Source organism: Quercus lobata, chromosome 11 (genome assembly GCF_001633185.2).
Source record: "Quercus lobata isolate SW786 chromosome 11, ValleyOak3.0 Primary Assembly, whole genome shotgun sequence".
NCBI classification, from domain to species: domain Eukaryota; kingdom Viridiplantae; phylum Streptophyta; class Magnoliopsida; order Fagales; family Fagaceae; genus Quercus; species Quercus lobata.
This window is the reverse complement of record NC_044914.1, coordinates 16389901-16411999: the sequence shown is the minus strand read 5'-3', so window position 1 is coordinate 16411999 and position 22099 is coordinate 16389901. Positions and strand designations below refer to the sequence as shown.

Sequence of the window (22099 nt, the reverse complement as noted above, 5' to 3'; positions counted from 1 at the left end):
CCAATTGACAAGATGATGACTAAAAATCTATCATCATAGCCAACTAATTTTTTTTTTCCCCAACTATTGACAACTAAAATGTTCTATATCAGCATAAAGAGAGAACCTAAATGCATGAGTTTTTCTCAACATTTAAAATCTCAAACTAAAAAATTGTTTCAAAGTTCTTAACAACTAGAAAGTTCTATTTCAAGAGAGACGATGAAGTATCCAAAATATGTGTTTTTTACACAAAATTCAAAACAACGAAGCCATTGATAGACCAATGGACAAGATAATGACTAAATATCATCCATCATAGCCAACTAAAAAAAAATGTCTTGCCAACTCTTGCCAACTAAAATATTTTAGAGAGAGAGAGAGAGAGTACCCAAAATACATGGGTTTTTTTAATAACATTCAAAATCTCAAACTAAAAAATTGTTTCAAAGTGGATCTTTTCTACTCTTTTTTCTTTGTCAAGGCTCAATTGCATAACTTATTGATACCAAAAGTTGATGTGTTGTTGTGTAATAGGAGAATTCATCGCTTTTCTCCTTCCTCAGTCATAACTTCAACTGCATCATCCATATATTTTGCACCAACTCCAATAGCTCTATCCATCCCACACAAGATCTCAATGTCCTCCAATTGTCAATAACTTTGTTTTTATAAGCACATGCTTTTGCATTTTTCTATAAAAAGCAAGACATTATGTGATGATTGTATTAGTGATAAATTTATGTAGAAATGAAAGGCATTATGTATCTGCAGATTTTTCTCAAAGCAATCTTTAAACACATGGACAAAACTCGTTATAGCTTGAAACTGCAATACCAAGAAGTAGTCAGCACACAGCCATATAGTTGAGTTAGCCTTGGGAAGTCATTCAATTTGGGCAAATCATAGCAAATACAAAGTCTATAGTTTTTTATTCCAAAATTTTCCATAAGATTATGACTTACCAAAGATGAAAGACGGCTATTTTTTGTAAAATTAGATCACAATCCATGAAAATATAGTCATAAAGGAAAGAATTGGAGTGCCATTCTTTTTTCTGACCAGTTAAGACTTTTAATTTAAACCAATAGAGAGAGGGAGAGAGCAAGTAATTGTGGCTGTCAACTAAAGCAAATAGGGAAAGCTTGGGCAAGGAGTTGATCATTGGTTTGTTTTAAAGAAGTTCTCTTTTCTAATGTTATAGGAGTTGAGTGTATATGCTGTTAATAGAAATGGAGTCTTACCCTGTCACTAATATTTGTGTGTTTCCAGGGAGCTTTATGTTATTCCTTTGGATATTGTAAATCTAGTCTCTATAGAGTGCTGTACAGAGAGTGCAGGGTTATTAAAGATCTATGTGGTTTTGTACTTTGTTTTTTAATAATATATATCTTACCCACAAAGAATAAAAGAAAAAGAAAAAAGAAGAAGTAAAGAATACTAATGCACTAACATTACAATGTTTGAAAACTCAACAATACAAATTTAAATAAAAGGAATGTGCAAAGCTAATAATCAACATGTCTACTTGCAAGTAAGCAAAATTAATAGTATTGTTACATGAATGACTCAATGAAATAATCAAGCAGTTTCTGAGCAGAACACAAAGCCAAATGTAAATTTTGTAAGAAAGTGAAAGAGAAGCACTAACTAGTTAAGAAGTGCTCTTAATTTTCCTGTTAATTATCTTTTTCACTCTTAGTTATCTTGCCTAATTAAAATTTAAACACAAATCATCCATTTGAATGCTTAGACCTTAGAATTGTATCTTTCAATTTCTGTAATTTATATGTTTATCAACTCTCTGGACTAAGCACTAGACATAACTAGTTGCATTACAAATGTTTTCAACGGCATTTACCCAAGGGTCTTGCTCTCTTTGTTTCATATGAACAAATTTCCAAGAAATAAAATAAGCATATGAAGAAATGAATATGAAAAAACTCAATTTACCTTGTGGAATTCACAAAAATACCATGTAATTGAGTAAGCTAAGCACCACCATCACAAAGAGCAGTTCGCTTTCCCTTTTTTAGCCATCTGGAAATGCCCTTGATAGATTCAACATTGTCAATATGAAAATTACGGGATGTATCAAAACATTTTGTTATTTTGATATGCAATCTCTTTAATCTTTTTTTTTTGGGGATAAATCAGCTAAAAATTCTATTAGCTTAGACACCAGAAACAACCTGTGATGCTATTCCCAAAACAAGGAAAATAGCAAGACAAATCGCAACACAAAAGCTCTTAAACTCTAACGCTAGAAAACAACTACTCAAAACAAAATTCAAACCTTGACTTTGAGATGTGCAATAGCAACAGAATTACAACCGGCTATTTTCTTTTTCAACATACTCAAGGAATCAACCAAACCGACCACTCTGTACATCTATAAATAATAGTGTTGAGTAATTAAAATGATGTACACCAAAGAAAAGCTATGAAATAGAAACAAAGCAATAGCAACTCCTCCTTAGGAGTTAAGACATAGTAGAAAAAAATTTATATTTTTTATAAAAAGCCTTCCACCTTAAATACAAAGGTGTGGCCTTCTCCTCTGCTAACAAAAAAAAAAAAAAAAAAAACCAAATTTTAGCACCACACTAACAAAAACCCAAACCCCCTGATCATCGAACACAAAGCCACAACAAGCTTAGAAAAACCGAATCCCTATGAAGCATTTCAACAAGCACTTTCTGCGCCACTTGAAAAGAAATAACCAAATTAGTACCTCTTCAGCGTAGAAGTATTGCCAATGTTGTGGTACAATGAAATTTAAGAGCGAAATTCCAAAAAATTCTCAAAAACCAACCAAGAAATTAGGGTTTTATTCTGTAGGAGGCTAAGGATCATGAAGGGCTCAGAGGCAATTGGGCTAGGTATGTGTTATCATAATATGTTCAGTGTGATAATTTGTCAGCTTAATATATAGTGTGATTGAACATCATGGACTTTTTGTCAGCTTAAAATTTCTGTGTCTCTAGCGAAAATGTAAGTACATTCAAAATGATCTAAGAAATATGCTTGATTGCAGCTCCAAGGGCTGTGGAGAAGTGTAAGAACCGTAACTAAAGTGGAAGTATCTACAAAGACCAAAGGGAGGTGGTTCCTGGGTATCAAAAGCTTTGATAGAATTTGAAGTTTGATATTCTATTTTAGAAACCTATATGTGTTTTTGATATGTATTAGCTTCTGTGTAGTTAAGAGACTGGTAAATTTTCATGTAAGGTAGAAGATTTTAACTGGAGACATGATTATTATATAATTTCTTTTGTTTTTTTATATGTATCTCTGAACTCAAAAGTGATGTGTAAATGGATTGCTTGATGATTGTAATTCCTCTGCCTCTATAACTCTATTTTTGGTAAATAACAAAAATTTGTTCCTCAGTCTATAATTTTTATTTTGAAGAAAAATGATCAACAAAGGTTGGGATGCCATAAGCCATAACAATTCCGTTTCCCTCAAACCAAGAATGCCTAGAAATTGGGCAAAGGGCAAGAAAATCAGAGATGCCACAAGAGGAATGGGAAAACGGAAAAGATATACTTTAGAGATATAACTTTATTTTTCACAATTCTATTTTTTATTGTATAATATGCTCTTATATTTGTTAAATATTTGATAAAGTTTGATATCAAATAATTTTGATCGAAAAAACTAAACTTTTTTTTTTGGGTTGGATGTGTGTATATATATATATATAACTTATCAAATAAAAATAAAAAAGCATGCAGGTATGTATATATATATATATATATATATATGAGCGGTGAAAATTGTCTTAATAAATATATTAGCATAAGAACTTGCTCTCAAACAAAAATTTCTTCCTCCACCTTGCTCTTACAAGGGAAGGAGGTGCCACTCGGGCTAAAATAAACTTTTCAAAATAACAGAGAGACCAAAATTCTCAGTTAATTCAAGTCAAAATCAATGTACATATAAATGAAAGGTAAAAGAGAGAGAGCAAGCACCTCTTATATAAAATTGATCAAATATCTGCCTTACAGAATAAATATCTCCGGTTCCAGTGTCACAGTTATCCTCAAAAACAAGATGTTGAATTAGACCGCATGAACCTGTGAAAAAGGACTACCAGAGAAAGAGACACACATGACATTACTTCTTGTTTTCTTTTGAGTTCCTTATCTCTCCCCTTCACATTACACCCTCACACAATTTCACAACTCCCACAAACTCTCACACTTTATAACAAAACCAAAACCGAAGCTAAAAAAAAAAAAAAAAAATCAATGCCCTCGAAAATGCTGGAACGAGTTCTCTCTGTGCGCCGTGCCGTTTCCTCTCGCAGCGACGCCACGTCATCGGTTGAGTTCGAAAACGTCAACGACGAAGCGACGGCGGACGCCGCCGCCGACGACGAGAAGGCCAAGAAGCAGCAGCACCAGCAGATCCGAATTGCGACCCGGGCCGTCGCGAACTACTTGACCCGGATGCGGCCTTTCGGGCTCTGCCTCGTCTTCCTCTCCCTCGCTTTCCTCTCCATTCTCTCCTTGTACCTTTTCCACTCTTACGACCCGCTTACCCGCTCCGGATTCTTCGGGTTGGATGGGCTCAAAACCGATTTCGGATCTCTCGGCGTCCCTTGGTGTAAGTCCCTTGGTGTAAAATGTAATTGAGTTTATAATTGTTATTATTAAAGTTTGTATATTTTAGTTTTGGTGTATAGTGAGGCATCGATGGATTTAATTTGTTTTAATGTAAAATATTTATAAAAGTAAAAATATTTTCCATGTAAAATATTTTACTAAAAATATTTTCATTTTATCGTATTTGGTTTATATTTCCTAAAAATGCAAAAAAATGTATATTTTAAATTTTTTTTAACAATCTCACAAAACAATTTTAAGCAAGTCCAGGTCTACCCGAAGACATTCCTTGAGGGTGTTGGTGGTTTTTTTTTTTTTTTTTTACGAATATCAACAACTAATGGCTACACAGGTTTGAAGTTTGAGCAGGCTGAGTATAATGTTTCTGGGGTTGGGTTTTCCATTGTATTTTGGTGCTTTCTCTAGGGACACCACTCCATATGGTTGTTAGTTACTAGTTTTACATATAATTTCTTCAGTTAAATAAAGACTTTCTATCGTTTTGGCTCCAAAAAAAAAAAAACTCACAAAACCAAAACACCACCACTCCACCACCCAAGTCACCACTAGATCGGCACAAACCCACCCACCACCACCCCAACACTCCACTGACCACTCAAATCCACAAATTGGAGAATGAAAAACAAAAAAAGAGAGGCCAAAGCCGGCCAACCACCCACCATAACCCACAAACCCAGTCCTCACCATGGCCCACAAACCATTCCAGCCACCCAAAAACTCAGCCATCAACAGACCTACAAACATCTCAGCCACCCACTGCAACTCAAATACCCAGCCACCCACCACAACCCATGAAACTAACCAAAAAGCCCAAATCAATAAACCCATGTGGTGGTAAAAAATAAAAAATAAAAAAACTAGATTTGAGAACTTGTGGGTAGGTTGATAAAGGTAGAGGTAGAGCCGGTGTGATGGTGGTAAAAGAAACGGTGGAGTAAGAGCTGGTGTATGGTCAGATCGCAAAAAGAATCGGTGGGTTTGAATGGTTGAACCAAACTCGGTGGGTGGAGGTGTGGAGGTGAGTCAAGTGACGATGGCAGAGGTGGAGTCGGTGATGAGAGCTGCCGGAGATGAGTGGCGACGATGAAACTGAGAATGGTTGGGTGGCTCTAGTTTGTGGGGAGGGAGAACTTGAGAGTGAGAAAGGAAAGAGTGTGAGAGGGATTGAGGAGTGAAGTGAGGTTTGAGGGAGTATCGGGTTGAGAGCTTGAAAGAAAATGTAAAATATTTTACCAAAATTTTAAGTGTAAAATATTTTACATAAATTTGCCTAGTTGATTTGGTTAACTGAAAATATTTTACTTTTTACTAAATATTTTACTGCAAAACAAACACAATAAAATAGGAAAATATTTTTCTGAAAATATTTTACATCAAAACAAATAGAGCGTTAGAATATGGGTTGTGAATGTTTGTTTAGGATCTAGAGTATTACTAATTGGGGACTATGTTTGGTTGCTGAAAAAATGTACTGGAATTTTGGAGGAAATGGAATAGAATTTGGGATTTCTAGATTTGGTGTTTTAGGGTTGTTAAGGAAGTGAGAAATGTTTAATTTAAAAAAAAAATTTTAAAAAAATAATTGCAACAATGGGGAGAGAGGATTTGAATCCTAGATGTCTCTACTGAAAACACCCAGAGATGCCAACCAGTTGAGACACAAGGTTCCCGGCGACAAATGTTTAACTTTGATAAGTTAAAAGACTTTGGTTGGTTGCTTAAGAAACATAAGTGAAGGAAATAATTAATGGGGGAGATGGGTTTTCTTTTGTGTTGCTTATTTTAGGAAATTGCTGAACCTTTTGGATATTTATGGTCTTTAATGGGTCCAAGTAAAAAATGGAAGTCAGATTTAGAAGTTAGTTTATAAAAAGAAAGAAATACTAAGGATGGAGTGAATTTAAGATGCAATGTACAATAGGGGGAGGGGGGATTTGAACCTTGGCTGAGAGGATTTTCTTTTTAGGAGTTTATAAAAGAAGAAATGGAAAGGAAATGTAAGATGTATTGTAAGTTTACTATACTATACCACTTATATTTTATTCGTAGGCTTTTCAAATAAGAGCAAAAGAGTTATTTATTTCCCCTACTTAATTGATGGGAATGTTTGTTATCATACAGTGGAATGGTGGGGTCTACAATTCAGTTCCATTCCTTTCCCTTGCATTTCATACACTCCCAAAGACAATATAGAGTACAGGAATATAGATTCTGTCATTTTCATGGCGATAAAGCATGCCTTGTTTTGGTGAAATTTCAACCATAAGTTGTTATTGACTGTGAACTTGTGATCCTCCTGATACAAAATGATACCAACCTTTTTTTTTTTTTGATGAAAAACTCTTTAACTTCATTCAACAACTAGGACAAAGAGTCCATAGACAGTACATCATACAAAAGTTGGTCAGCAATGGATGGGGGAGAGTCCTCTACCCATATTACACTTTCTAGAATTGGTTTGGCTTCTTTAGCCATAACATGTGCAACTGTATTGCTGCTTCTCCTTGTGTGCAAGATCTTCCAATTATCAAACTTCTTGAGCCACCATGAGATACCTTCAGATACCTTTTAGATAGAGATAGCAGGGGCGACCACGCCATTAAGAGCTTAAGCCATGGCCAGCGAATCTCCTTCTACAACAACATTCTTTAGACCCAGATCCCATGCCAACAAAATACCTTCTTCGACAGCCTTTGCTTCAGCCTCAATTGTTCCCAATGGCAGACATATTTTCTTACTCATTGCTCCCATAACCTTACCTTTAGCATCTTTAATAACCACCCCCACACCTATACCACCTTGTTCCTTGAAGACCATACCGTCCACATTGATCTTATACCAATTGGGTGGTGGCGGAGACCATTTCTTAGGGGGATGCTGGAGTTTTGGGGGGTCACTAGGCATGTGATCTCGGAATTCATCTACATACCTCCGAGCTTCCAATGCTATGTCTCTCCCCTGTCTGCCTTGTTCTCCATGTCTAATAACATTTCTGTTGTTCCAAAGACTCCATCTTACAGTAGCAAAGACCTCCCAATCATTAATCCCAGAGTGCTCTTGCAGCCACCAAAGAACATCAATAAATTCCTCTAGGGGGGTATCCGATCAGCTTACCTTACTTTCAGTTCTGCCCCGGTATCCTTTGCTGTATTGCAGCTCCACAAAATGTGTCCAGTGGTTTCTCTTTCACTGCAAATGTCACATTTATCGTTTGTGGTAACCTTCGCTACTTTAAGCCGTGCTTGGTGGGTAGGATGTTCCTACATGCTCTCCACATAAAGTGCTTAATTTTACTTTGGCACTTTAAATTCCATATAGCTTTCCATAGGGCTTGCATTTTGGAGTTGTCTGAGCATTCAGAACTGTGGTAGGCGACTTTATAGGCACTGTTTACTGAAAAGGTCCCATTAGGTGTTTTTGTCCATACTTGAGAATCTTTCGAGGCCATGGGGCTTATTGGGATGCCAAGGATTACCTCTGCTTCATGAGGTAAGAAAATGGTTCTAATAAGGTCTGCATTCCACCCCCTGCCTTGATCATCCATCAGACCCGACACCATTTCCACTCCTCCTCTAATCTGTACTTTTGGGCTTATTACCTTGTACGTATCAGCCACTGGTAGCCATCCATCATTCCATATGTGAACCATCCTGCCATTGTCAATCACCCATCTAGACCCCCTTGTGATAACCTCCCTTGCTGATAGGATGCTCCTCCAAATGTAGGAAGACCTTTTCCTCATTTGAGCTTCCATGAAGGTTGACCCTGCGAAATACTTTGCTTTGAAAACTTTATGGACTAGAAAGTCAGGGTTTTCCTGAATTCACCAGCCCTGTTTTGCCAACAACGCCAAATTAAACGCCTTTAAGTCTCTAAACCCCAGCCCACCTTCAAGCTTCGGACTACACAGCTTTTCCCAAGACAGCCAAGCTAATTTTCTTTCATTTGCCTTTTGCCCCCACCAAAATCTACCCATTAAGTTCAAATCCGAGCAGAGCAAGTTCGGGAGCTTGAAGCAGCTCATTGTGTACGTGGGAGTCGCTTGCGCTACTGCCTTTATCATAATTTCTCTTCTGGCATTGGACAACAGTTTACCTTTCCAAACAGCAACTTTTCGGCTCACTTGGTCCTTTATCTGGTTGAAGGCTTTCTTTTTACTTCGGCCTATCAGCGGGGGCAGCCCGAGTTACTTCTCATGTTGTTGGATAATCTATGCTCCAAAGGTCTCCTTCGCCATTTCTTGAAATTCCGAACTCATATTTTTACTGAAGAAAAGTGAAGTCTTCTCTTTGTTCAACTTTTGCCCCGATTCTTTCTGGTAAATATCAAGCACCTTTGCAACTTGTGCACTATCCCCTTCATAGCTCTACAGAAGATAATACTATCATCCACAAAGAAAAGGTGGGATATACTAGGTGCTCCTCTCTTCACCGAGATACCTCTCAGTCCACCAAGCCTTTCTTTCCTTTTTATCATTGCAGATAAACCTTCAGCACCAAGTAGGAATAGATATGGGGAAATAGGGTCTCCTTGTCGCAGCCCCCTTGTGGGAATGATAGTGCCTCTTGGTTCACCATTTATCAAATCAGAGTAGGTCACCGTCGACACGCACATCATAACCAATGAAATCCATCTATCCTGGAATCCCATTCTTCGCATTATGGCCTCCAAATAGGACCACTCCACTCCGTCATAAGCCTTGCTCATATCGAGCTTGATGGCCATAAGTCCTTCCTTACCCTTCCTTTGTTGGTCAATGGTGTGCATTGTTTCAAAGGTGACAAGAACATTGTCCTTTATGAGTCTTTTTGGAACAAAAGTGCTTTGCGGTTCACTTATAACCACAGGCGGAATTTTCTTCAGTCGGTTTGCAAGCACCTTTGACATAAACTTGTATATCACATTGCAGAGGTTGATCGGGCAGTACTCAGTTATTTTTTGGGGATTCTTTGTTTTAGGTACAAGGTAGATGTAAGCTATGAAGCACGGGTGCGTTTTGGGACTCGAGTGCGGGTGCGGGACTCGGCAATTTTTGAAAAAGGTGGGTGCGGGTGCAGCGGGACTCGGCGATTAAAAAATTATTAAAAATATTTTTATTTATATTTTCTATATATTTTTCCTATTAAAATATTCTTAAAAAAAACACATTACTATGCTTGATTCACAAAACAAAGAAAGAAGAAGGCAAGGAATCAGTATTCACTTTTCACACAAAAATCTACATGACTACATGCTTTATATTATCCTATTCATTCACCCTTTAATTATTCAGTTACATAATATCACTATCAAGTCCCTTTTTTAAGCAATTGAAACCAAACCTATTCAAGTAACTGCATACACGCTTAAAATCCTCGAAACTTCCTAAAAGGCTTTTTTGAGTCCAAAAATAAAAGTATCTCCCAAAAATTTCCATCTTCCTCTCTCTCTTGCTTCTCTTCTTCATCACCCCAGTCTCACTATCCTCTTCCCCAGAACGTTACACTAAATCCCTACCCTCCTATCACAAACCCAGAGAATACTTAGAACTCGGCCTCGCTCGTCCCCTACCATTTGATTTCCTAGTCCCATCATGCTCCAAACAAATCCTATGTCACTCCTTCACCAACACAATCAATACCCCTCCTTTCTCCACCCGCTACTCCCCGCCGTCCGATTGCCTCAATTTTGGCCTGTTTTGAACATTTCGGTCCGTTTCGGTCGCCGATTAATACGACTTGTTTCAGCCTGAATTGGCGATTTTGCCTGATACAGCTCAATTCGGTCCGAGTCTCAGCCACATCGACGAGAGTTGTTGAAAAAAAAAAAAAAGAAACACGTGGCAGACGCGGCCAGACACAGCACCGATGCATAGCAACGGCGTCCAACGTGGGTGCGGCCCCTCAAACAGCGAGTTCGTGCTTCCCAGGATGGAAGTCTCATTAGCATGTGGAGGCATGGTACCTGAATTGAGAGCCTGCAACACACAATCTAATACACAAGGACCAACAATATCCCAATATTTCTGAAAAAACAAAGGGGGCATACCATCAGGACCCGGCGTCTTGGTCGGGTGCATCTGATACCAACCTGAGTGCAAATTGGTCCTAGTGCTATAGTTCTATAAGATTATGGCAATACATTTAATTGGTTATGGCTGAGATTTCATTAACACGAGTTTCATAAGATGAACATGAGGGGATTTGAATCCTTCTGTTCAGTTTGAAATCCTTGGTTTGAATGTGAAGTCATTAAGTTTTATTTTCCAATAATTTTTTGATTCTTATATTCTTATTTTTGGCAAAAGGCAGATCGAAACATGGAAAAACGGTTGAATGGACATCTAAGGATTTAATCAAAGGCTTGGAAGAGTTTGTACCTATCTATGAAATTCGGCCAATTAAAAACAATACGTATGGGATGGGTTTTGACCACAGTTTTGGGCTTTGGTTCATTGCTCGATGGCTGAAGCCAGATTTGATGATTGAGAGTGGCGTATTGAAGGGACATTCAACTTGGGTTTTACGACAAGCAATGCCAGACACACCAATTGTGTCGCTTTCACCACGGCATCCTGAGAAATATCTGAAGAAGGGGCCTGCTTATGTTGATGGAAACTGCACATACTTTGCTGGAAAAGTCTTTGTTGATTTTGGAAGTGTTGATTGGGGAAGTGTAATGAAGAAACATGAGATAACTGATCTCAGTCGGGTTCTAATTTTTTTCGATGACCATCAGAATGAATTGAAAAGGTTATCACCATTTCTCAAGGAACATTTTCCTTTCATTTATTATTGATCTAGGTTGGGATTGTTTTGCCAAAATTTTTCCTTTTGTGTGCCTTCATGAGCAGAATAAAGCAGGCTCTGAAAGCGGGCTTCCAACATCTTGTTTTTGAGGATAACTATGACACTGGAACCGGAGATATTTATTCTGTAAGGCAGATATGTGATCAATTTTATATAAGAGGTGCTTGCTCTCTCTCTCTTTTACCTTTCATTTATATGTACATTGATTTTGCCTTGAATTAACTGAGAATTTTGGTCTCTCTGTTATTTTGAAAAGTTTATTTTAGCTTGAGTGGCACCTCTTTCCCTTGTAAGTGCAAGGAGGAGGATGAAGTTTTGGGTTCAAGACCCCGCAGGTGCCCATGTAACTTAACCCTTTTTTTTTTGGTAAGAAAAAAGAGAGAGAGATTGTCATGTTGATTGCAGTATTGATGGCTTACTGGTAAATATGTTGTTTTACGTAGTAGAGAAATCATGTGTTATAATTGAAGAGCTTATGGAAAACAATTTTGGGTATGCCTTTCTGCCAAGAAGGTTCAAGTGCATCCATCAGTCTTACTCTAGCTGGCACCCCCAAATTTTAGTAAATGAAATCTTTTCCTAAGTATTTGGGTAGGCTAAAGATATATCTATACTTAATGTCATTCCCTGCCATGATCCTTTATTGGGGGCTGTATTAATCGGTAATTGATGAGGCATCTGGTCTTATTTCAGCTGGCCTAATTATTTATTTATTTATATTTTTTTTGGCATTTATGTCTTAGAATTTGGATGATCTAATTTTAGGTGTTTAAAACTCTCACATTAATGCCCAACACCTAGCAATATTCTGTTCAAGTACAACAGGATTTTAAGAAGAAAAAAGTGAATCTCATTTTCAAAAAATGTGAATCTTCTAGTCTTCTGATAATTTGAGCCATCAGATTGTAGCCAGACTTGTATTATAGGTTTGGCTGTTGTATTTTCGTTTTCCCATGTGGAGTTTTTCTTCAATAGGATTTTTGTTCAGTTGGTTTGGAGCTTTTGGGTACTGGCTTACTGCCTCAAGAAGCACTCATAGTCAATTGGTTATTTTGTTAACTAGGAGGTGGCCATAGCTGTTTTAAAGACAGTGACGAAGCTAGGATTAGATCGAAAAGGAGGAAGTTCTGGCAGAAAGCAGTCGATATAGAACATCTTTGTGGCCCAGATGAAGCGTGGTGGGGTGTTACAGGGTTCATGCGAGATGACTTCAACCACAGCAATCAGCCAATCTCCTATGCAGACCACTTTCATAACAGCCGTTTTCTGGAATCAGTTCTTGATGTTTATTGGGAACTCCCTCCTGTGGCTGGACCTTCTCTCACTCATCAAACAAGATATGACCCAGCTCGTGTACCCAGTCCCATTGTTGAAGACGGTCAGTATCGCTTATTCCGGCGTCTTGGTTTGACCGGACTTGAGACATCTGTATTTAATGGGTATACTCAGATGGTTTATCTTCACATATCTGGACAAGAATCTTAGAGCAGTCTTGATGAGAATGCATTGTTTAGGGGGTGTTTGGGAGAGTAGTTTAAGTTATGTTGTTTAAGTGTTTTTTATATACGTGTGGATGAAAAGTACGATAAAATGTGTGTAAGTGTGTTATAACTTGTTCACATACCTGTTTATATTATGCATGAATTTTTTGTTGTTAGTTTTTGTGTTTTCATTCACCTTTTTTAGATTTTTTTTTTTTTTTTTTTTTTTTTCATGGGCTTATAAAAACAAAGTTATTGACAATTGGAGGACATTGAGACCTTGTGTGGGATGGATAGAGCTATTGGAGTTGGTGCAAAATATATGGATGATGTAGTTGAAGTTATGACTGAGGAAGGAGAAAAGTGATGAATTCTCCTATTGCACAACAACACATCAACTTTTGGTATCAATAAGTTATGCAATTGAGCCTTGACAAAGAAAAAAGAGTAGAAAAGATCCACTTTGAAACAATTTTTTAGTTTGAGATTTTGAATGTTGTTAAAAAAACCCATGTATTTTGGGTACTCTCTCTCTCTCTCTCTCTAAAATATTTTAGTTGGCAAGAGTTGGCAAGACATTGTTTTTTAGATGGCTATGATGGACAATATTTAGTCATTATCTTGTCCATTGGTCTATCAATGGCTTCGTTGTTTTGAATTTTGTGTAAAAAACACATATTTTGGATACTTTATCGTCTCTCTTGAAATAGAACTTTCTAGTTGTTAAGAACTTTGAAACAATTTTTTAGTTTGAGATTTTAAATTTTGAGAAAAAACTCATGCATTTAGGTTCTCTCTTTATGTTGATATAGAACATTTTAGTTCTCAATAGTTGGGAAAAAAAAATTTAGTTGGCTATGATGATAGATTTTTAGTCATCATCTTGTTGATTGGATTATCAATGGCTTTTTCATTACCTCATGTATTTATTAAAAAATGTTACTAAAATTAAAATGTAGAAGGTTTAAGAAAAATAATAATTGGAAAATATATTTTATTGATCTTAAATCCAAATCCAAATTCAAATTTAGGTATCTAAACAATGAAATTTCAAATCCTTCATTGTATAAAAAGACCTAAACAAGTAATTTTAAATCCATTAATTTCAAATCAAGGCTTTTTAAATCCATTAATTTAAAAATCAATGGGTTTCAAATCAAGCAAATAGAGTGGTTGTATAAAAGTTTTATTTTCATTTTGGTCTTGCGAATAGAGGTTTCAGTGGGTATTTTGGTCATATTTTAGGTTTCATGGTTATTTTAGTCATTTTTTAGGTTTTATGGTAATTTCGGTCATTTTTTAAGTTTCAAGGTCACATGGTAATTTTTTTTTGTCTTAAGGCTATTTTGGTCATTTTTTAAGTTCATGGTTATTTCAGTCATTTTTTGGGTTTTATAGTAATTTTTTAAGTTTTAGGGTGATTTTTTCCTTTTAAGGTTCTAAGAGTATTTCGGTAATTTTTTTGGTTTCAAGGGTATTATGGTAATTGGTGAGAAAAAAAAAACCATTGAATGTGACAAAAGTACCACCAAATGTGAGAAATGTACAGTCTAATGTGATGTTGGTACTGCCTAATGTAACAATGGAACCATCAAATGTAAGAAAGAAATAAAGAGACCACCAAATGTGACAAAAGTACAGTCATATGTGATGTTAGTACTATACAATGTGAGGACGGCATCGTCAAATGTGAGAAAAAAAAATTAAAGTGAAACCAAATTTGAGAAAAGTACGATCAAATGTGATATTGGTACCGCCTAATGTGACAATAGAACCATCATTTGCGAGAAAAAAAATTGAACCACCAAACATGACAAAAGGTTATACATCCAAAAATGAACCACCAAATGGATTTTTTGCATAATTTGCTAATTGTATAGTCACCCTATTTCCAACCTTAGGCACCACAATAAACACACAACTATGATTAAGTTGCAAATGTTGCATAAGAACAATTAGAGAGCACAAAAGGTTATACATCTTCGGTTTTATAGTATATATAAATAATAAAAATATAAATATCAAGAAAGTGACCTCAACTATGTTATCTTACAGGGAGGTATGCCATTGAATGTGATAGAAGCTACCAAGGGGGATATGTAGGAAGTTAATTGGTATACCAATTAAGTGTGGAAGAAACCAAGATAAATCCAATTGATTTTTTTTTTGGTGAACAAAAGTAATTATTATGGTTGGGCTAATTTCTTGGGATGCTTTTTTTTTTTTTTTTTGGTTTTAGATTTTAGATCTAAATTAAAAAATTACTATTATGATAAGCGATTATTAGTAAGTAAAAAAGTGATTTCAATGGTGGGCCCAAATATAAAATTATGGTCAGATATAATATTGATACTGCCTACTGTGATGATTGAACTGTCCATTGTAAGAAAAAAAAATAGGGTACCATCGAATGTGACAAAAATACGATTAGAAGTGATGTTGATACTGCCCAATGTAATAATAGAAATGTCAAATTTGAGAATAAAAAATAGGGTACAATTGAATGTGACAAAAATAGAGTCAAATGCGATGTTGGTACTACTTAATGTGACAATGGAACCATCAAATTTGAAAAAAAAATAAAGGAATCATTATATGTGACAGGAGATCTGTAAAATTTGATATTAGAACTGTACAATATGATAATGGAACTATCAAATTTGAGAAACAAATAAAGTAACCACTAAATGTAACAGAAGAACTGTCAAATGTGATATTAGAACTGCACAATGTGACGATGAAACCGTCAAATGTGAGGAAAAGAATAAGGGAACCACCGAATGTGACAAAAGAACTGTCACATGTGATGTTGAAACTACACAATATGAGAATGAAACAGTCAAATGTGAGAAAAAAGTAAGAGAACCACCCAATGTGAGAAAAAAATTGTCACATGTGACAAAAATAGAGTAGATGTGAGGTTGGTACTACTTAAAATGATAATTGAACCATCAAAATTGAGAAAAATAAAAATAAAGGAACCACTATATGTGACAAAAGTACTGTCAAATGTAATGTTGAAACTGCATAATGTGATAATAGAACCATCAAATGTGAGAAAATAAATAAGGAAACTATCGAATGTGACAAAAGAATTGTCAAATGTGATGTTGGAACTGCACAATGTGAGGATAGAACCGTCAAATGTGAGAAAAAAAGTTAGAGAACCACCAAATGTGAGAAAAGAACTGTCACATGTGATATTGGAACTGCACAATGTGAGGATAGAACCGTCAAATGTGAGAAAAAAAGTTAGAGAACCACCAAATGTGAGAAAAGAACTGTCACATGTGATATTGGAACTGCACAATGTGAGGATGAAACTATCACATATGAGAAAAAAGTAAGGGAACCACCAAATGTGAGAAAAAAACTGTCATATGTGATGTTAGAACTACACAATATGAAGATAGAACCGTCTAATATGAGAAAAAAAAGTAAGAAAACCACTAAATGTGACAAAAGAACTGTCACATGTGATGTTGGAACTGCACAATGTGAGGATGGAATCGTCAAATGTGAGGAAAAAAAATAAGGAAACCGCCGAATGTGATAAAAGAACTGTCACATGTGATATTAGAATTGCACAATGTGAGGATGGAACTGTCAAATGTGAGAAAAAAGTAAGTAAACCACAAATGTAAGAAAAGAACTGTCACATGTGATATTGGAATTGCATAATATGAAGATGGAACAATCAAATGTGAGAAAAAAGTAAGGGAACCACTAAATGTGACAAAAAAAACTGTCACATGTGATATTGAAACTGCACAATGTGAGGATGGAACCGTCAAATGTGAGGAAAAAAAAATAAAGGAACCACCGAATGTGACAAAAGAACTGTCACATGTGATATTAGAATTGCACAATATGAGGATGAAACTGTCAAATGTGAGAAAAAAGTAAGGAAACCACCAAATGTGAGAAAAGAACTGTCACATGTGATGTTGGAACTGCGCAATGTGAAGATGGAACCGTCAAATGTGAGAAAAAAAGTAAGGGAACCACTAAATATGAAAAAAAAACTATCACATATGATGTTGGAACTGTACAATGTGAGGATGAAATTGTCAAATATGAGAAAAAAGTAACCTAGTATAGCAGGTTACCTGTTAATGGGTATCGTTCCCCCCATTTTTTTAGGGGGTATCGCAGAATTACCCTTTATTTATTTATTTATTTACTTGTTATTATTATTATTGACATAGGTCCTTTATAATTGCTCTGGTTAATTTCTTTCTTGGATGAATATTGTGTAGCTCTGCTTTCATGGCCTTAGAAATGTGTTCCGCATCATTCTCATCCATCCCATGTCCAGCAAAGAGTTACAAAGTATTTGTGAGTTATAAAAACAAAGATACTAGCGCACGCTTTGTCTGCTACTTATTTGCTGCTCTAAAGAAGAGAGGGATTTACACCTTTAGAGATGACACAAAAATGGAGAGAGGGAAAGATATATGGATAAAGCTAGAGAAGGCAATCGAGATGTCAATGATTGCAGTTATCGTATTCTTGAAAGACTATGCTGCTTCAGAGTGGTGTCTGAATGAGTTGGCGAAGATCATGGAATGCAACCGGAGCTCGCAACAAATTGTGCTTCCCATTTTCTATGATGTGGATCCGAAGTGCAAGACCTAGATGAGGGCACACAGGACCTGAATGGGAGTTTTGGCGAAATTTTTGCCCAGGGTAAGAAGCGTTTCGGGGAAGATAAGGTGCAGCACTGAAAGGCTGCTTTGAATGAGGCTGCAAACTTAGTCGGCTGGTACTTCCAAGATGTCACAAATTGGTAAGTAATATGTTCTCTCGCTTAATATTTATATATTTATCTATATCGATCTATACCGTATATGATCATAGAAGCCTGGCAATAAATTTTGCAAAGTTCCCATTATGCCGTATCATCAATATGTTTTTCCTATTATTTTTTCATTATATATATATGGGTTAGGTTCAAGTTACACCTGGTGTAACTCTGATACCTCGTTTGGGAGAAGAGAATGGAATGGAATGAAATGGAAATGAATGAAAAAAATAATTTTAGAATATTTTTCCCTTCCATTGTTTGTGAGTTTTAATGGAGGGAATGAAAAGACTATTCCCTTATTTAGGAGTTTAAGTAGAAGGGAATAGAATGGTTAGGAGAGAACACTCATTCCTCTCTATTCCAACTCATTCATCTCTATTCCCTTAAAACGTCAAATTTTCATTCCCTCCAAAATTGGGAGGAATCGGAAGGAATGAAATTAAATTTAATGAATTTTTTACTAAAACATCCAAAATACCCCTATATATTCAATCCTTTATTTTAAAATAGGGGTCTAATAGTAATATTGTCATAAAATGATTTCATTCTATTCCCTCCATGTTACTCCCAAACAATATTACTTACATTCCATTCCTTTTTATTCCTTTATTTTAAAACATCCAATCAAGGTTATTTAACTCTATTTCATTTCATTCTTTTCCATTCATTTCCCTAATTACTTAAATACATTCCATTCCATTCTTTTCCATTTTATTCCATTCCTTTCCATTTCCTTATGATAATTTCATTCTATTCCATTCCATTCTCCTATGAACTCTCAAACGAAACCTAAGCAATATTACACTACTCAATATTTCTTAATTGGATGTGAATTTCAATAAATATACCATCAGATTACATTATTTTCATATATATGCTTGATATTAAGATTTCTTATTTGGGTTTCATCATTTTGCGTACTAAAATATCTTCACACAAATTCTTAAACTCTCTAAAATACCATTATCTTTTAGTTAAATATTTTTAAATTTGAAAACACAAATTGGTTAAAAACGTAATTTACTATTTTTTAAAAAGTTCCTAAATTTTAGGCTTTCAGACTTTTATCAATTCTCACGTAGAAAAAGATCTTAAAAATTAGGACATTATCTCTATCTCACTTTTAAACATAATTTTACTAAATCCAAAATAAATTTTCTTAAAAAGCCTAATTGCACATGCAAAGTGTGTGTGTATATATATATATATATATATATATATATATATATTAGGGCCTGATTGGTGGGAGGATTTTTTGTTTTTTTTTTTCAAAATAGTATAAAAACAATTTTCAAAAAATTGAACTTAAAACTAGCTTTCAGATAATAATTTTTATATTATACATGTTTGGATCCCACTTTTATGAACAATTTTCAAAATACTAAAAAAAAAATAATTGTTTCGAAGACCATTTATATTTTTGAGATTTAAAAAAATATATTTACAAAAAGTAACATGTAGAATCTGTAGATTTTTGTGTAGATAATGATGATGGAATAGAGTTCATCATATACTTTTTTTTTAATGATATTTTTCAAATTTGAATAAATATGTAGAGTCCATTGTTTTTAATGTATTTGCAACTATGTCATTAAAAACGTTTTCTGTATTTTGAAAACAGCCCCTTAGGGGTTGTTTGGTAAGACTATTTAAATATAGTTTTTTGTTTTGTAATTCATAACATGGTGGTCTCACACTTGAATTTATTGTTTGACTAATATTTTCGAAATACAATTTTCAAAAGACTGTATCCTATTTTCCTTATTTGAAACACGATTTTGAAAACATCTTAGGGTGTGTTTTCAAGATATAGAAAATGTTTTTAACGACATAGTTGTAAATAAATTGAAAATAGTGGACCCACATATTTGTCCAAACTCTTTTATCTCTTAAATTTAGGAGTTTATCTTTATCACAAAAAGAATACTCACACTTCAAATTTGAAACTTATCATTAAATATATATATATATATATATATATATATGATGAGTTCTATTCCCTTATCATTATCCATAAAAAATAAAAAAATAAAAAAGTAATTTAAAAATTAATCTATAGATTTTACACGTTACTTTTTGTAAATATTTTTTTTTTAAATCTTAAAAATATAAATGGTCTCCTAAGAAATTATTTTACTCTAGAAATGCTACCTCTGATTTTGGAGAAACATGTGTTTGTGGAAGGATACTGATGGCGGCAAAAATCTTACAAGGATGCAAACCTACATCTCACCAATACCTCGTACTTCTTTATTTCAAGCTTTACAGTACACAACTCAAACTTAATTGACAATCACAGTAAAGCATTTGTAATTATGTTCTATGTTTTAGGATGTTAATATTGTGTGAGAATGAAACTTGTGTATTTATTTTAATTAGACTTTCAAAAGATATAGTAAATATATTCCTTTGTATTCATGTTGTTTTGTTTTGGTTAGCACGGAGCCTGAGGAGGTAGAAGCTTGTAAGTTCTTTAAAAAGTTATAATTGTTGGGATCACCCTTATACAAATACCTCTACTAATTTTCTTTTTCAAAACTCATGCCCCCTAATGTGGCTTCATCACTGCGGTCAACTCCATTCCTGTAAAAGCAACAACATATTCTGTTAATACAGCTTTTAATGTAATATACTCATTATCTTTCTGGATTTAGGGAAAATAGTATTTTTAATTTTTCTTTGATATACTTCTATATTTTTCTATCTTCATGCTCATTGAAAGTTACTAATATCACGAGGCATGCTATTTCCAACACAATATTGGGATTTCTGCTTAGATTACCTTTGAAGATCTTTTATAAAAAGTGTTACGCCCTGGGAAGATGAGAAACAATAGATCTTATGATATGATGACATCAAATGTAAGCTGGACGAAACAAAGAAGCTCCTCTTTGTACATCTATGGTTTGTCCGAATGAAACTGCACCAACAGTGCAACTAAGAAAAACCAAAGAAAACATGGACTCTAAGCTAATCAAACCAATCTGACATAATAAATGAAATTTTCTGAGGAGTTTCAATTAATCTTTTTGTATCTAAACAACCCCAATAGGGTTAAAACAATCGGCTGAGAACCACGCTATCTGAAGCGTAAGCCATTAGTTTGAATCTATTATTCCCATCCCCTTGGAACCAAAAACACACTAAAAAATAAATAAATAAATAATCCATGAAGAGCCATCTGTTGTATGTACTATATAGTAGCCAATATTGTTGGGATAAAATTAAAGATATAGCAAAACAGTTGTGAAAATTATAACATGATGTTCCACAGTTGCTAGGAAAGTTGAGTAATTAAAGAACCTTCTAAATGATTAAGTAGGAGAACATGCAATAATGTTTAAATCAGAATCTATGAAAATAGCTGTCCTAGAAATGCGTATAACAATATGGTGGGTGAAATGGAAATGCATAGATTATCCCTCCTTGCCACATGATTCATTGGGATGATCTATGCATTTAGGAACTAGGTTCATGTTTCCCTTCAAATTAATCACAACAAACAAACCTTTTTTTTTTTTTTTTTTTTACAAATTTTTAATTTGAAAACCATATTCTGAGAGAGAGAGAGTTAAAGGTTGATTTGGTTGTTATAATTATTGTGCATTTAATTACTTTATAACCATATTTATACGAAATTCATCATGCGCTTTGCGTGTGCAATAATGCTTTTTTTTATTTATTTTTTTGTTTAGTGTTATAATGTTTAAAAGTGATATATAAAAGTGATATATAACTAACCCTTTGTATTTTGTATTTTTTATTTTTTAAAGAAAGAGATAAGGTAACATAGAATAATATTTAAAAATGAGATAGAGATAGTGTCCTAAGTTTTAGGCTGAATGGAGAAAATAAAGGAAAAAGTCTAAAACTAAAGAACAGTAAATTACTCTTTTAGCCAATTTGTGTTTATTAATTTAAAATTATTTAACTAAAATATAGAGATATTTTAGAGCATTTAATAATGTGTGTAAGGGTAATTTAGTAAACAAATATTGAAATATAAACCGGAAATCCTGTTATTAGAAGTATAAATAGATAGATAGATGATTTTTTTATATCCAATTGTCCATTAAATTATAATTCTTGAAAATAAAATTTTAATATGCAATATGGATAATACTTTTTGTGTTATCTAGAAATGTGATTTAGATTTGAAAGAACCAAAATAAATAGTAAGATAGTGTGCATTACACCAAGGCATGGGAGACTGTCTATGTGGTTGAATTTGGACCCTACATGTGGAGTGGCTGTGAGCAAATGAAGGAAAATCGTTGACTACAAAGTTCTATCCTTAGCTCGTGCCAAAGGCGTGATTGTCTTGGGAAGGAAGTAAGATATGCATCTGACATGGTACTCAAGTACTCACAAAAGGGAGATGGTGACCTTCTAGGGTCAACAACTATA

At 34.6% G+C, this 22099-nt stretch overlaps 2 protein-coding genes and 1 long non-coding RNA gene across 4 annotated transcripts; 2 read left to right on the top strand and 1 right to left on the bottom strand.

Annotated features, from left to right (window-relative positions):
• Positions 1-410: 410 nt before the first annotated feature.
• On the bottom strand, positions 411-4044 carry LOC115969286. Of its 2 annotated transcripts, none has more exons than XR_004086920.1 (3): positions 3960-4044; positions 1933-2019; positions 411-674 (listed from the first exon to the last, which is right to left on the bottom strand). It is a non-coding gene; the product is annotated as an uncharacterized LOC115969286 (long non-coding RNA). The 2 variants fall into 2 exon arrangements; XR_004086921.1 differs by lacking the exon at positions 3960-4044 and adding an exon at positions 2714-3018.
• Positions 4019-13053, top strand: LOC115969285. The gene is made up of 4 exons (XM_031088905.1): positions 4019-4596; positions 10903-11347; positions 11449-11564; positions 12468-13053. Exons 1-4 carry the CDS (start codon positions 4239-4241, stop codon positions 12887-12889), a joined length of 1341 nt encoding a protein of 446 aa, XP_030944765.1. The 5' UTR covers positions 4019-4238; the 3' UTR covers positions 12890-13053.
• A 4113-nt stretch (positions 13054-17166) lies between these two features.
• LOC115966467 (toll/interleukin-1 receptor-like protein) lies at positions 17167-17523 on the top strand. The gene has a single exon (XM_031085700.1). The coding sequence runs from the start codon at positions 17167-17169 to the stop codon at positions 17521-17523; it is 357 nt and encodes a 118-aa protein (XP_030941560.1).
• Positions 17524-22099: the final 4576 nt, after the last annotated feature.

Coding starts and splice junctions, on each gene's coding strand:
- LOC115966467 (XM_031085700.1), top strand. CDS start 17,167: ATGTGTTCCGCATCATTCTCATCCATCCCATGTCCAGCAAAGAGTTAC.
- LOC115969285 (XM_031088905.1), top strand. CDS start 4,239: ATGCCCTCGAAAATGCTGGAACGAGTTCTCTCTGTGCGCCGTGCCGTT. Junction 4,597..10,902: donor ATCTCTCGGCGTCCCTTGGT/GTAAGTCCCTTG, acceptor TTTTGGCAAAAG/GCAGATCGAAACATGGAAAA. Junction 11,565..12,467: donor TGATCAATTTTATATAAGAG/GTGCTTGCTCTC, acceptor TTTGTTAACTAG/GAGGTGGCCATAGCTGTTTT.